Source organism: Crinia signifera, chromosome 2 (genome assembly GCF_055691185.1).
Source record: "Crinia signifera chromosome 2, ASM5569118v1, whole genome shotgun sequence".
NCBI classification, from domain to species: Eukaryota; Metazoa; Chordata; class Amphibia; order Anura; family Myobatrachidae; genus Crinia; species Crinia signifera.
In genome coordinates, this window is record NC_139218.1 from 93,149,297 (window position 1) to 93,165,395 (window position 16,099).

Genomic DNA, 16,099 nt, shown 5'->3' on the forward strand with positions numbered 1-16,099 from the left:
CCAGTGACTTGAATTATTTCAAAGGAGAGTGTTCAAATCCCCCCAATCTGTGGAGGGATAATTGGAATATATATATATATATATATATATATATTCTAAGAGAAGAGCACGGAGGCCCCGTCGTCAGTTCAGGTAATGCACAATGCATTACCTGAACTGACGACGGGGCCTCCGTGCTCCGAAACGTTTTCCCTGCACTAGGAATAAATATTCCTGTTATTTCACCTTTTGTACAAGCCTCCGAGTGCCACTTATTTGTTGCTGTATACTACTCAAGGACACCCCTTTTGAAAGAGGGCACCGGAGCAAGCTACTGGCATCCACCTTCAGACCTGAGTGCCGGCCTCATTGTTGTGTATATATATATATATATATATATATTTATTATTATTATTATTCTTTATTTATATGGCGCCATAAGGGTTCTGCAGCGCCCAGTTCAGAGTACACATAATCAAACAGGAAAAAACAAAACAAAGAAAAACAGTAACTTACAGTTCAAGATAATACAGGACAAATACAGGGTAAATGATTATAGGAACATCAGCCGATTGCTGCAACATAAGTATCCAGGTGGCAGCAAACAGCATGCTTTGGTGCAGTCGAACACTGCTGAAGTAAGAAAGGATAAGCACATGCACATGAGGTAAGAGGTCCCTGCTCGTGAGAGCTTACATTCTAAAGAGGAGGGGCAGACAGACAGGGGTGACACCGGAGGGGTAGACAGAGTGAGGAACAGAAGGTTAGGAGGACAGTTTGCTGGGTTTGGTGAAGAAGTGGGTCTTAAGAGCCCGTTTGAAGTTCTGTGTAGAAATTGAGAGTCTGAGGGTGAGAGGTAGAGAATTCCAGAGTAAGGTAGCAGCACGTATGTCTCATACAGTATGTCACTTACTTAAAAAATGCAGTACATAATTAATCAATTAGAATTATTACGCCATTACTGACAAGGGCTCAGTTACGCATTGTAAACTTAATAATTGTAGCAAGAGGGTAATTACTTAATCCTTTGAGTGAAAACATCTCTGTGAGAGATGTTCAAGATATCGACTAAAAATGCCACCGTCGCTTACATTTGAATCAGAATCTGAATCAGCTTTATTGGCTAGGTATATTTGTATATACTAGGGTAGGTACCGGGTAGGTAACAGTTCAACAGTGACAGTACAGATATACATGAACACATACAGGTATACACTACATGTACCCTGGGAGGGTGATGGACATGTACAGATGGGGCAGGTCCCATCTTGGCAGGGGATGGCGCTGGCGTCGCCAGCCGCCATCCCCCGCCAGCGCCATGGCGATGGTGAGAAGGGGACGCGCGCGCACGAGAGGCGCGCGCGTCCCCTTCCGACGGCGCTTCCATCCGTTCCCCCGGGTCCCCGCCGGCTTGCCGGCGGTAACCCGGGGTCCCCACCGCCTGCCCGCATCCCCCCCTAACCCCCCCTAACCCTGTCCGTCTCCCTGAGGCGGAAACGGACAGGGTTTCGGTCGCGCTGGCGACGGAGACTGAGACGCGCGTGCGCGTGAGACGCACGCGCGTCTCAGTGTATTCGCTGGCGCGGCTGCTGGCGGGTCGCCAGCGCGGACGTTCTGGCGACCCGCCAGCCAGGATGGGACCTGACCCATCTGTACAGGGAGGGACACAGGAACATATACCCACCAAGCTGCACAGCACCTAGGCAGCTATCAGAGGCGCCACTGGTCACCGCAGCAGCCAGATAGTTAACAATATAGGGAGAGACAGTACAGATATCACAAGTGAACACATACCACTGAGCTGCACAGCGCCTAGGCAGCCATTAGTGGCGCCACTGGTCACCGCAACAGCCAGGTAGGTAACAATATAAGCAGAGACAGGGGAGACACAGGAGTACATATGGCTGAGTGCTCAGTTCCTAGGCAGCCATTAGTGGTGCAATCTTGATCATGCTGCTCGCGGGCAGCAGCAGAAGTGCTCAACAGTCCATCTCCCCACAGCCCTCCACAGGATGGACATACGGCTGACGGCTTGGGTGGGCAGCGTGTCAGGGCCCTGGCTGTAGCTGTAGCTGGAGGGGGGAAGATTTCTGTGGAAAGGGTGTGGTCACATAATCATAATAATTCATATTACACCACACCGTAATGTATGTTATTTACATTACACCAAACAATAGTGCCACTTTTACACATTGCACCAGGCTGAGCCCTTTAGACACATACTGAGCCAGGATTACACACACTGTAAATGCCCATTTAACATTGTCACACATCGTAATGACCATTATACATTGTGACACACTGCATAGTGGGGGAAATTTACTAAGTCAAATATGACCCAAATAATCATATTCGTATTTGTAAATACGATTATTTTAGCCGTATTCTTATTTTGGGCATTTACTATGCCAAAAATATGTTCATTCCTATTCGTATTGATGGCTTCACTGCCTAGACAGGGGATGGAGGGAGTGGTATCTTTACCACTCCTTGCTACTGCCCGTGATGGAGGAGAGGAAACTTCGGCTCAGCACTGTGACTTCAAGGCACACTTCACACACTGCTAGTTACAACCCTGCATGCAATCCCATGGTTGGAACAATGGAGTCATGTGTGGCCGGGCTTCTGCCCTGAAGAGGTCTCCTCCAATGCTCCATTGTCAGGGCCACCAGTATAGTTTACCTGCTGTATGAGAGCCACATGCAGCTGAAAGGTGGGAAGGATTGGGGTGCAGATCACCTGTTGAGCTGTACCTCCAGGCAGGGGACATGGTTTGAGCAGAGAAGCAGTCATGGATCTTGCTATGCTATGTACCACAGATTAAGCTCAGGTTGACCACTGCTGGTGCACTCCCTCAAACTGCTTGTCCAATAAGAGATACATTTAGCAACCTATAATGCATCTGACAATACTAACAAAGAAGGTTAGTTTACCACCAGACAGTGTGAATGAGTACTGCAAAGAGCTGATGGGTAATAATGGAGAGCTGTAGCTTATGTGCTACAGTATGTGCTCAGTATGATGGGTCGAATTTTTTTTTCCGAGTATCAAATTCTGAAAAGAGTTGCCTCTTTGGGAATGTAATACATTTCAGCTCAAACGGTTAATATCTTTTGTTGAAAGCGGAAAACTAGATTTTGAAAGATTTTATAAAAATACACAAAAATTGCAATGTTTTCTAAGGTGCTTGTTTACTCAGCTGATTTTCTGATGCTGGAACAGTTCGATTTACATGTGTGCAGCTCTTTGCCCACTTTTTGAAGTCACAAAGTGGCCCGGAACTCACCATCTGGAGGTGGCTGTATGTTAAGTCCCTTCTAGTTTATTTTTACACCTTTTCTTCTTGTCAAACTTTTTCGACCGTTCAACTGCTTGCATGGAGCGCACACCATATTTTATATTGTTTAAAGCTTGTACTACCTTTATCATTAACCAGGTTTACTTATGTTACACTTTAGACTTGGGTAAACAACTGCTTGGTATTGTTAAACTTTTTATAATGCTTATAAGCTGACTTTAGGGCACTTCTGGGAATCGGAAGTACGATCCTCCCCCTATATGCGGGCTGTACACCTCTGTGAGAATAAAAGGAGGCCTAAGTGGGCTAGCTATACTCACCTTGAAAAATACTTCAAGTCAAAATGCGTTGGTGTTTTATTCTTTTTAGACAAGGTCCACATAGACAGTTTGAGTCCTGCTTAAAGGTGAGCTTGTCTGGGTTCATTATCACCTTTTTGGCAGTGTACTTTTTGTACTGTATTCCATCCTTATGTGGTTCCTGCATTTTTATTGAAAATATTTAAATAAAGAGAAAGAATTGTTTTTGGAACCATGAGGATTTATTTGGAAAATAAACCTTGATAGGAGGATATACAGCAAGCTGGTGTAAGCGACTGTGTGAGCACCTATTGATAACCCTTGTACGTGGTGTATTTGAACAACTGAAAGATACCTTTATGTGTTTTTTGTTTCCTGAATGAATGTAAGCTTCATGTAAGCAACCTAAAGTAAGCACTGCGGTGATCCCTTAAAGATAAATAATTCCACACCACCCATAAGGGGAAGACTTGCATACCGAGATAGACTTTTGTGGTGTTTTTTTTAGACGTACTACACTGTACAGTATTTCTTTCCTCTCTTGTTATTTGCATATATCTCCCGAGAAACCCAGAGAAGCAACATATAGAAGAATTGCAACAAGGACTATACTTGGTAGTCAGTAACCAAAATTAATTAGCCCCATCAACTACATAAGCACATGTATTTTGGTGAACTACATAATCACATATCTTTGGGTGAAGCACACATCTTTTGGTGAAGCACACATCTTTTGGTGAAGCGCATAAGCACACGTATTTTGGTTTCTTAAAAGTGTATTCAATTTGTTATGACTTTTTCTCCTCTATGACTAATTGAAATAATACATCAAACAAGGTTGTAGCCACATTTCATCTTTATTTTCTATGTGGTTCAAAGTTTACATTTGTACTGAGTTCTTAATATTGTTATGGCATTAGACTACAAAATCAGTGCTGTGTTTTGTAACTTCATGAGCACTAAGCAATTTTAACTGTGGCCAGTTACATGAATATAAACAGACAATGAGCACAATAGGTAGCCTGCCTCTGGCTAAACACATTTAAAAAGAGATTATGAGAGGTACATATTGTAAAGAATGAAAACACTTATAAATATATGTATAATTACACAGTTTTCAAAGAAAGAGAACTTCAGCTCATACTGTAGCTTTTTGATTAAAAACTTTGAATCATTAAGAGATCACAGTCTGAATATTGGTATAAGCTACTTGTAACATTAGAGGATTTATTATATTTTGCTCCCTTTATACACAAACAAGAGTCTCGGTGAATGTTAATGTAGCACTTTCATGTTTTTCTTTTGATTGGCTCAACATCCTGTTTCAAAATATAGTTATTATTTATCTCTGTTTCTTTGTCTAGATTTATAGCATACAATACTATGTATGGGATCTGACCTGGGCATCTTAACACTTCTATTCATTATGTTATCTCTTATTTATAGAGCAAAAATTAAATGCCAACTCTGCTGACAATATATGTCCTCTTCACAGTATTATATAATAGCACAATAATCCATACACATGGCCAAATCCAGTCACAAATGGAGACTGATTCTGGCTCTCAGGAACAGCTCTACTGCCATTAAAGTCACCTTCACTGGCAACATTTCTTTGGAATTTCATCCTTTTTCTGAAGCCTTTTATACTGCCATGCCTATTCCCTCGTAATTGTACTCTTAATTGACTGACAAGGCACAAACTTACCTCTGCCCAGGTGCGACTGATTAATACTGACATCACTGAAATGGAGGTTGGCATGGTCACCACAACAATAAGTCACCTGGTCCTGATGGTTTCAGAGCTGAATTTTATAAAATCTTTATCAAGACCTTCATCTCCCTTTATGAAATCCTACATAGGTGTCCCCACCTCTCATTTAATGAGGCTCATGCTATTGTTCTCTGTGGTGAAAATGGTCACTAAGATTACTGCCTTTGCTAATGGTCTTTGGTACATATTGGAAATTCCTCCTTATAGTTTGATGTCAAAGTCATGAACAATTGTTAAACAGTGAATTTTGCACCTCCATATGGTACTGTGGCTGACCCACCATTAGCATGCTTAAGCTTCAACAACAGTCTTCTGCTGGGGATATTAAACTCTATAGATTTTCAGTATATCCATGATTTCAGACTGGTTTTACTCCAACCATGTATATAACTCTACTACTATAGGTCAATCCTTCCTTCCTCACTTCAACTATATTCCTTGATGCATGCTCATAAAATTGGAACTAGGTTATACTGGACCTGCTCCTTTTGATACCTTTCTGAATTTCATGAAAAGCCATTCTTAAGAAACTGAGCTTAATTGCTGTCATTGCTTTTTTATACTTTTACTGCCAAATTTTGAATTTCCAGTCTGGCTACATGCTTTTTGACCCTAATGTCCCTGGTAAGCATCTCCTGGTGCTTTAATAGAAACATAGAAACATGTAATTTGACGGCAGATAAGAACCACTTGGCCCATCTAGTCTGCCCCTTTTTTTAAACATGTTACCTCAAACCATATTTGATCCTTATTTTTCTGTAAGGATATCAATATGCTTATCCCAAGCATGTTTAAATTGTAATACTGTATTTGCGTCTACCACCTCTGATGGTAGGCTATTCCACTTATCTACTACTCTTTCTGTGAAAAAATTCTTCCTCACATTTCCCCTGAATCTTCCTCCCTCTAGTTTCAGTGCATGTCCTCTTGTTCTGTTTCTCCTCTTCCTGTGAAGAATGTCTCCCACCTGTACCTTGTTAAAACCCTTGATATATTTGAAAGTTTCTATCATGTCCCCCCTTTCCCTTCTCTGCTCTAAAGTATACATATTAAGATCTTTTAGTCTTTCCTGCTTTGTTTTGTGATGTAGGCCATGCACCATTTTAGTTGCTCTTCTTTGTACAGTCTCTAATGTATTTATATCCTTCTGGAGATATGGCCTCCAGAACTGAACACAATACTCTAGGTGAGGTCGTACCAATGACCTATACAGTGGCATTATTACTTCTTTCTTTCTACTGCTGATACCTCTCCCTATGCAACCAAGCATCTGACTTGCCTTCTTCATTGCTTTGTTACATTGCCTACCTGCTTTTAAGTCCCCTGAAATAGTGACACCTAGATCCCTCTCTTCCTCAGTAGTTTCCATTACAGTGCCATTTATACTATATTGAGTCTTTGGATTTCTGAGACCCAAGTGCATGATTTTGCATTTTTTGGCATTAAACTGTAGTTGCCATTCTCTTGACCATTTCTCTAATCTACCTAGATCCTCAATCATTTGTTTTACCCCTCCTGGTGTGTCTACCCTGTTGCATACCTTTGTGTCATCTGCAAAAAGGCACATTTTACCCTCAATTCCATTTGCAATATCACCAATAAAGATATTAAAAAGCACCGGTCCAAGTACAGATCCCTGGGGTACTCCACTTGTAACCTTTCCCTCCTTTGACTGTACTCCGTTTACTACAACTCTCTGTTTTCTGTCCTGCAACCACGCTCTTATCTATTCAACTATCTTAGAATCCAATCCCAAGCTTTCAAGTTTATTTAACAGTCTGCAATGTGGGACAGTGTCAAAAGCTTTACTAAAGTCTAGATAAGCTACATCTACAGCCCCACCTTGATCTATTACTTTAGTCACCCAGTCAAAAAAGTCAATAAGATTTGTTTGACATGATCTTCCCCTAGTAAACCCATGCTGTTTTGGATCCTGTAAATTGCTGGTTTTGAGATGTTCTACAATTCTTTGTTTTAAGAGTGTTTCCATCAATTTCCCTACTACTGATGTAAGGCTCACTGGTCGATAGTGGCTTACCTCTTACTTGCTTCCACTTTTGTGCAGTGGGACTACATTCACTGTTTTCCAGTCCTCTGGGATTACTCCAGTAGCCAGTGACTGGTTGAATAATTCTGTTATTGGTTTTACCAGCTCCCCTTTTAGCTCTTTTAGTATCCTTAGATGTATCCCATCTGGCCCCATTGATTTATCCACTTTCAGTTTTGAGAGTTCTGTGAGGACTTTCTCCTCTGTAAATGTACTTGTCTCTCCCTCAGTTTTCTGACTATACTTGCAACTTAACTGTGGCCCCTTCCCCTCTCTTTCAGCAGTGAATACTGAGCAGAAATAATTATTAATATTATCTGCTATTACATTGCTATTGCTATTACATATCTGCTTTCCCCTATAGTCGAGTTAAGTGGTAGCAACCTATGCTCACAGTACCATACATTACTTTCCTGTTCAACATGGCCCTGCATTACACCAACTTTGTGGTAGAAACAGTACTTTATCCTGCTCTGACTTGTTACCCTGTTGTAAATTGGTGGGATCTCCTAAATTCATTATAAATCATTTTGCTCTCATTTTAGTTATGCCTATTTACATACTGGCCTTATCGCTGATTAGTCATCTTCCCAACTTATTCATATAGGTGATCCTTCATAGACTCTCCAATTACTGCTCAGCCCTGCCAGCTTGTGAGATGTTTTAAAATATTTTTCCTAGAGACTAAGTGGCCAAGTTAGACTCGCTCATAGCGAGCCCCTTTGAATGTTTGAGGTTAGCGCACCGATTTTTATTTCTGAAGAGGAGAGAAATCATTTGATGGTCGGGGACCATCGATTTATTTTTCTTCCCCTCGGCCGCATGTGAGGGGATGTGTTCTTGGACACATCCACTTGCATGTTACTGAGGGGATGCAGGCAGAGCTGTCAGCGGGGGGGGGGGGGGATTCCTCACAGTGGGAAGCCCTTACCTGCTCACCTCCCACTATGGAGGTGGGTTCAGCTTCTGATGTCTCTACTCCTTTTAACCCTTTTTTGATATTGATGCCAAATGGCTACAACTACGTCAGGATTTTCTAATATCATCTTGTTGTAAATCTGTCAAAATTCAGATGGTGTGGCGATATTCTGCAGTTCAATAAGAAAAAGTTTTTATTTAGTTGTATTCATATGGGTTATGGTAGAGGGGGATCTCTGTTCTCTGCAACAGGAAAGAATATAAGGGAGACACAAAAAAAGGGGGACTCACACTAGGTGAGTCAAGCAGCGCTTAAATCAAAGAATATAAGGGAGCTATTCATATTTTTATAACATACAGTGAGTTGTCTACCTCTTTCACACAGAAAAGCCAATTACCGGGTCAAACATTTCTACCCAATAATTCGCCGATTAACGCATGTATTTTACTATTATGAAAGGGTCAACCAAGGTCAAAATTCCTAGGTCTCCAATGATCGTAGGCCTGGGAATTTTGATCTGGGTTGACCATTTTGCACAGAAGACATACCCATGTTGATCAGCTATATACTGGGTAGAAATTCTTGATCCACAAAATGTTTCTGTGTGAAAGGGGGGGGGTTCAGGCTGGTACAAGCAAAATGACTCGACATTCAAATACCAGGATAACAGACAATTGTCTGATAGGGGAATTATTTACTAATTTTAAAAAAGCTGTCAATTATTAGGCCATTCAAGCTGAAAACATTTGTAGTTTGTGGTACATGTTACAGAACGATATTTTAAGAGTGAACCCATGATATACATATAAACTCAGTCAATTCAGAGGATTAGTCAGACCTCTTTGGGGAATTCCATTATGGTGCATGATTGAGAAGACAGTTGATTTCATAGCCATTAGCTTTAAGCAAATCAGGTCACGTTTCTAAAATGTAAGCTTAGTGCAATGGCCATAAATCTTCTTATGGATAGATACCTCAAAATTGTGGTGTATTTATTTTGGTATTTATTAAATATTATTATAATTATTATTATTTTTATAATAATAATAATAATAATAATAATTGTTGTTATCAATAATTGCAAACATTATACAAATGATGAACAAAAGTGACACTCAGGAAACAATGACTTCTCCATCTAAGAGGTGTGGAGAAAAATTGCATAGGTTATCAAAAAATAAATTGTTTAATGCAGAAGCCACAGACACTTGATTAAGGAGACATGTTAATGAGATCAAATACATATACCCTCCAACTGCTTGTGTTTTCCTTGGATTTGGAGCTAAATTCTGAGTGATTGTACTGCATGGCCATAAATGTGTCCCTGACTGTCTCAGGTTTGTTTTCTTCCATCCTCAACTTCTAGCTCAAACAACCTACAGTATCTAACCCACATTTTCTTTGGCATCATGCTTGTTTCTTAACTTGGATGGAGTGCTATTATTTTGCCCAAGTTGCAGATGAAATTGTATCACTAGAACTTTGTCCTTGACGTGACTACATTATCCTTCATAACCTTTATTTCTTGACTACCTTTATGGTCTGTTATATTTAAGGAAAGACTAATGCGAGGTGAAAGTCAATAGTGCATCTCGAAGAGAAGACATTTAAATGAAACCTTCGCTCTTCTATCTAAATTCAGTTATGTAAATTAATATAGTTTGGTGTGCGATAACAGCTGCTGATAACAGCAAGTGATGCTACGCCCCAAAGATGGAAGAGATGCCAAACGCAGCATCCGTAACTCATTTGCATATACATATGTAACCTACTGTATATGCAAGAATGTTGATCCTTGACTGCTTGAGTACATCTATGGATATGCAGACTGGCTACAACAATAGCAATGCAGGCGCCATGTTTTTTTTATGCTATGGCTTGCTGCTAACGTCAGATACATTCCCTTAACTAACTTGCATTTTTACAACCACTCCTCTCTAACATCCCCAAATAGTCATTTCTGTAAGTCAGTGGAGGCATCATTATTGTGTGCAGCTATGCAGCAGAACCATATGACGCATGCTCACTACCAATGCAGCATATGTGCAATCAGCTGATAATTGTTCAGTTTTGTGAAACATTGACTTTGCATCCATCACTGATTCAGGAATCATTAATATTCCCGGAAAAAAGTATATTCGCTAGGAATAGTCAGGCGCTTGACAGAGACTGTATCTTCAAGAAAGCAGCTGCTTAAATGTGGGGGAAGTCACTCCCCACTCAAAAACAAGAGAAAGAGGACACGCACAAGGCAATATAATGATTAAGAATATCAGATATTTAGAAAAGTATAAGTATAATTTCATGTGAATTTTATTCAGTAAAATTTGTTATACTTTTCTAAATATCTGATATTGTCAATCATTACAAGCGCTGCTTGACTCGCCTTGTGCGTGTCCTCTTTCTCTCATCATTAATATTCCCAACTGGCATAAAACATTGTTTCATTTGTGAAGTGAAGTTTTATATGCATTGAAATACAGAAAAGAAACACTCAAAATGTTAATTGTGATGTGTTAATAAAAAGAAAAATTAGATTGTATAAATATTTCAGTATATTTTTTATATTTTTATAGTGCCTTGTATTTGAAGATGCCCCAAATGGAGTTGAAGCAGCAATCGCAGCTGGAATGCAAGTGGTCATGGTTCCTGATGAAAACTTAAATCCAGATCTAACAAGGAGAGCAACTTTAGTGCTTAAATCTCTGGAGGAGTTTCAACCAGAATTATTTGGATTGCCACCCTATGAATAAAGTTTACAGAAAAAAACATTGTCTTTGATAACTAAACATTAAAAACCAAGTTAAAGATTATTAAATAATAAATTAGGTTGTGATGTTTTGTTTTTCTTAATGTTTCCTAGATTGTAATCATGTTTCGGCAAATTGGGGGTATACATCTTTTCTTTAAATAACGCATACTATTCTGTATGAAGTTATATTCAGCTATGCCACTGTACTGCTGTCATTATTATCAGTTGGTACTTGTTGCATAGACAAATGTGATTAATCTGAAAACAGATGGATATCCAAACATGAACAAATCTTCATAGTACACAAATCTGTCAACACAACCTTCCTGAAAATATTGTGTCACAACTGGAGTTGGGGTTGAGTTACTTATGATCCTGATTTGCTTGCAGATGTGTTCAGTGTGTTGCAGTGCATGAACAGTGCGAAACACATTGAAGTTCTGTCCACAAAAATAGCACATTCACAACTCCATATTAGCTATATGTACTATATGTAAATGTGTCTACTGCAATGCCTACTTAGAATCAGTTACAGCAATCAGTTTTATCGGTTTCTGATCATTCACAACATGTCTATGATGGGAAATATAAAAATACTAATTATGAATTCCCATATAAAAAGTTGTATTTGAAAAAAAAAAAACATAAGGGAAGACCTAAGGGAAGACTACATCAGTTCTTATGGTGTAGTAGAAGAAACCTATCTTTAATGATCATTTGTACTGTTGTGTAGAGAAAGTTCATTTGTATTACACATGTTGATCTAGAGAAAATGTACCACTTCTTGATATATTTGCATTCACTACTCATATACAGTATACCAGTGCTTGAATTGGGGTGGTATACAACAATATGGCACACCTCCACTTTGAGTACGGGGCATTGCATTTTACCTGCACAGCTGTGAACCTGTCTTATAGCAGCTCCGCTAAGTACATTCACTTTTGCACTGTGCATCTGCAGCATATTCAGGGACTTTAATTGGTGGGCAGTGGGGGAGGGGGGGGGGATTGGTATAACTCCATGCAGCCATGCACTGACCTGCCATTGCCTCCTGCCTGGACTATGTCCTGTGTCTGAAATCATGATGGAACCATGTGGCTTCCTTAGTGTCTGCATGTGTGTCCCCACTCCCGTTCGCATGACTGCTGACACTCAATCCCCCATGTCTGCAGACTCATCTCCTCTTGACTGCCTGCTTGTCCCCCCATATGTCTACCAGCATGGAAATGCTGATCAAGGGAAAAGGTTAAGGCAGGGGTGGCCGGACTTTTGTAACCCGGGATCAACTTTTTGTACACTTACTTACCGGTGATCTACCAGCATTTCCTCATGTGCAAAAAACATTCCCTTCCCAGTGCAATATGCCCCTTACACATAATGTCACAGAGAATAGGCCAAAATTCGCATTAGGACACAGGTTTTGAGCAAAAATTTTACATTAGGACACATGGAATGAGCCGAAAATTCACATCCTGACACAGGGAATGTGCCCGAAAATTCACATCCTGACACAGGGAATGTGCCCGAAATTCACATCCTGACACAGGGAATGTGCCCGAAATTCACATCCTGACACAGGGAATGTGCCCGAAATTCACATCCTGACACAGGGAATGTGCCCGAAATTCACATCCTGACACAGGGAATGTGCCCGAAATTCACATCCTGACACAGGGAATGTGCCCGAAATTCACATCCTGACACAGGGAATGTGCCCGAAATTCACATCCTGACACAGGGAATGTGCCCGAAATTCACATCCTGACACAGGGAATGTGCCCAAAATTCACATCCTGACACAGGGAATGTGCCCAAAATTCACATCCTGGCACAGGGAATGTGCCCGAAATACACATCCTGACACAGGGAATGTGCCTGAAATACACATCCTGACACAGGGAATGTGCCCGAAATTCACATTCTGACACAGGGAATGTGCCCGAAATTCACATCCTGACACAGGGAATGTGCCCAAAATTCACATTCTGACACAGGGAATGTGCCCGAAATTCACATCCTGAAACAGGGATGTGCCCAAAATTCACAATCTGACACAGGGAATGAGCCAAAATTCACAATCTGCACACATTTGGGCACCCCTGGACTGATAAGGGGCACATGGGGGTACAAATGGCATTATACGGAGCACATTTGGCACCCCTGGCTGATAGGGGACACATGGGGGCCACCTCCCCCCAAATAACAGCAGAATAACCATTTTTTTTAAATATGGGGGACATAAAACAATAACCAAGAGTCCCTGTTCTCCTCTTCTCCAACACCCCACCCTACAGTGGCGTAGCTATAGCTCTGCAGCCCCCGCGGTGGCTGGGAGGCGCAGGGAACATTTGGGTGCCGGGGGTCTGCGGGGCTATAGTTACCCGCTGCTGTCTTGTCTGCCGTCATGGTCCAGTGTCTCTCCGTCTCCTGTCACCAGCGGCCAGCTCCTGTTGCTATAATGAAAACTGTCACTTAGAAAATGGCTGCCTCCATACTGCAGACAGTTTTCTGTCTGCAGTATGGGGGCAGCCATTTTCTAAGAGTCAGTTTTCATTATAACAGCAGGAGCCGGCGACGGGACCGTGACCGCAGATTCGGCCGGGCAGGCAGGTATGGGTATGGGGGTGGGGTGCGCCAAGGGGAGGGAGAGGGCAAGGGGAGGGGGGCGCCGAAAATTTTGCGGTGGGGGGGCGCATAAAAGGTAGTTACGCCACTGCCACCCTACCCTATCCCATGCCACCATAAATTAATAAGGCATCTTAGAGAAAATCCTTGGCTTGTTTGGGGTCCTCAGGCTATAGAACCCCCCCTCATCAACATGAAACAACATTCAATTTGCTGTGTTTGCATTTCAGTTATTTATTCACATTGTCTAACACCCTTATGTTTATGCCATAAACATAAGGGTGTCAGACAATGTCAATAAATAACTGAAAACTTTATCCCATGCAATCATAGATCAAGCAGCCCCTGCATGTGGCGACACCAGATGTAATTCTCCTCTCCATAACTCACTCACCCCTTCCCCCTCCTTCCTCCCCTACAGCACACGTCAGGAGCTGAATTATTACAGAGGGCAGGAGATCTTCGTAACTTACTAGCAGCTGAAGCAGCTGAAGACTCTGGAGACGCTCTGTCCGCTCTGCACACTCTGCCTGCTCCCGCCTTCTTCAGCGTTCTCAGTCCTGCACTGAGCCGGTGCGCGGTGACGTCATCCGTGCACCCGCGCAGTGCACCACTGGGAACGCTGAAGCCCTGAGAGGCTTCAGCCAGCAGACTATTTTAACAGGGACAGAACTATAAAACTATAACTACCGATCGCGATCTACCGGCGGAAGGCCCGCGATCGACCGGTAGATCGCGATCGATCTTCTGGCCACCTATGGGTTAAGGCATAAGGAATAAAGTGTCAATGATGTGCCTGGATGGTATGTGGGGATATCAGGGACAAGGGTTAAAGAAGGTGGGAGTGTGCTGCAGAGGTGACGGGTATGTAAGGTAAGGAAAATGGAGAAAGACCAGAGGTGACATAAAATATTTAGGAAAGGTGAAATAAATGGGCATTATGGGCACTATCTTCCTAGTGCATTGGAGGGGGAGCGTACATGTGCCCGCTTCCACTAAACCAACTGATAAAGAAGCAGCACAGTCCGCAGGGAATTGATGCCCCCACTGCTCTGAGAGCAAGTGGAGGTCATTTAGTAGCAATAGCAGTACAGATGGTGTAATGGTAAAGGTTTATTCCTGATGAAAATTGTTAAATACAATTGAAACATTGAATATGATCATACCGCTTTGTGGATGATTGTTCTGATACCCTGTAAGTGCCGCTGTGTTGTCTGGTATATATATATATATATATATATATATATATATATATATATATATATATATATATATATATATATATATATATATACAGAAATGGTTTAGAGTGCGCTAAGGAAAACACAACAATTTAAAATTGAACATTTAATTAGTAGTCTTCAAAAAGACTTCAATCTTTAAAACATAACAGGTCTGTTATTGGTACAGATGATGTTGCAGGCCCAACGCGTTTCGTCAACGAATTGACTTCATCAGGGGCTTAGCGGACATTTAGTCGGCAAGATGTATTAACATTTTAGCAGGATACGGGATTTCATACAGTATCCAACAACTAGGGGTGTGTATCTCAACACAGGACCATATGTAACAATAAAAGCATAAAGTCGCCAAATGAGGGCAGATAACACAGCAGTGTGGTCTGAGACCAATATCATCAGTTCACACAGTAATCTGGTAGGGTTTCTATGTCACACCAGACCCATTCAGAGCAAAAACCGGATGTGTGTAGCTTGGGATCCAAAAGCAGAATGCCACCAGTTTCCCTACTTGGTGATTTGACTGTGGGCGCACCCTGATATGGTGAAGTGGGAGTGCTAACCCATCAAGTGATCGAGAGCCAGGAGCCCTCTATCTCATCTCTTCGATCTACCAATTTTGGTCTAATATTCTTTGGATAAAAATCCCCCTTGGGGTCATAGAATCAAGTATTGCCTCAAGGATGTGGTAACTATACCCCTTCAAACTGTTTGCACTATACGAACTGTGCTTCTTTGTTACAAACTATTCCAATATATCTAACTGCTTGCATCTAAAATGACAGTGCTTTTTTGCTATTACTTACAAACTAAGGAACTTTTTTCTGACAAAAATTGTTAACAAGCCTACCGTATATACTCGAGTATAAGTCGACCCGTATATAAGCTGAGGCACCTAATTTTACAACAAAAAACTGGGAAAACTTATTGACTCAAGTGGGACCCTCACTCGAGTATAAGCCGAGAGGGGCTTTTTTAGCATAAAAAATGTTCTGAAAAAGTAGGCTTATACTCGAGTATATGGTAATTAATATTCAAAGCTGCATAAGTGCTACGCACCTTACAATAAGCTTACTAACCTCATCTGAGAAAATGTATTAACAAATCTTCCAATATTACATTTGGATAATCTCGTCACTTATTTTCATTGGCTATACACTTCCTT

General features: G+C 41.3%; 1 protein-coding gene across 1 annotated transcript in view; it reads left to right on the plus strand.

Moving 5' to 3' along the window:
- Window positions 1-11,152, plus strand: part of PUDP (pseudouridine 5'-phosphatase) — a 247,647-nt gene extending 236,495 nt beyond the window's left edge. Inside the window, exon 4 of the mRNA XM_083171017.1 lies at window positions 10,893-11,152. Within this exon, the coding sequence (XP_083027143.1) occupies window positions 10,893-11,069 (177 nt within the window). The 3' untranslated portion in view covers window positions 11,070-11,152. The remainder of the gene's footprint in view (window positions 1-10,892) is intronic.
- Window positions 11,153-16,099: the final 4,947 nt, after the last annotated feature.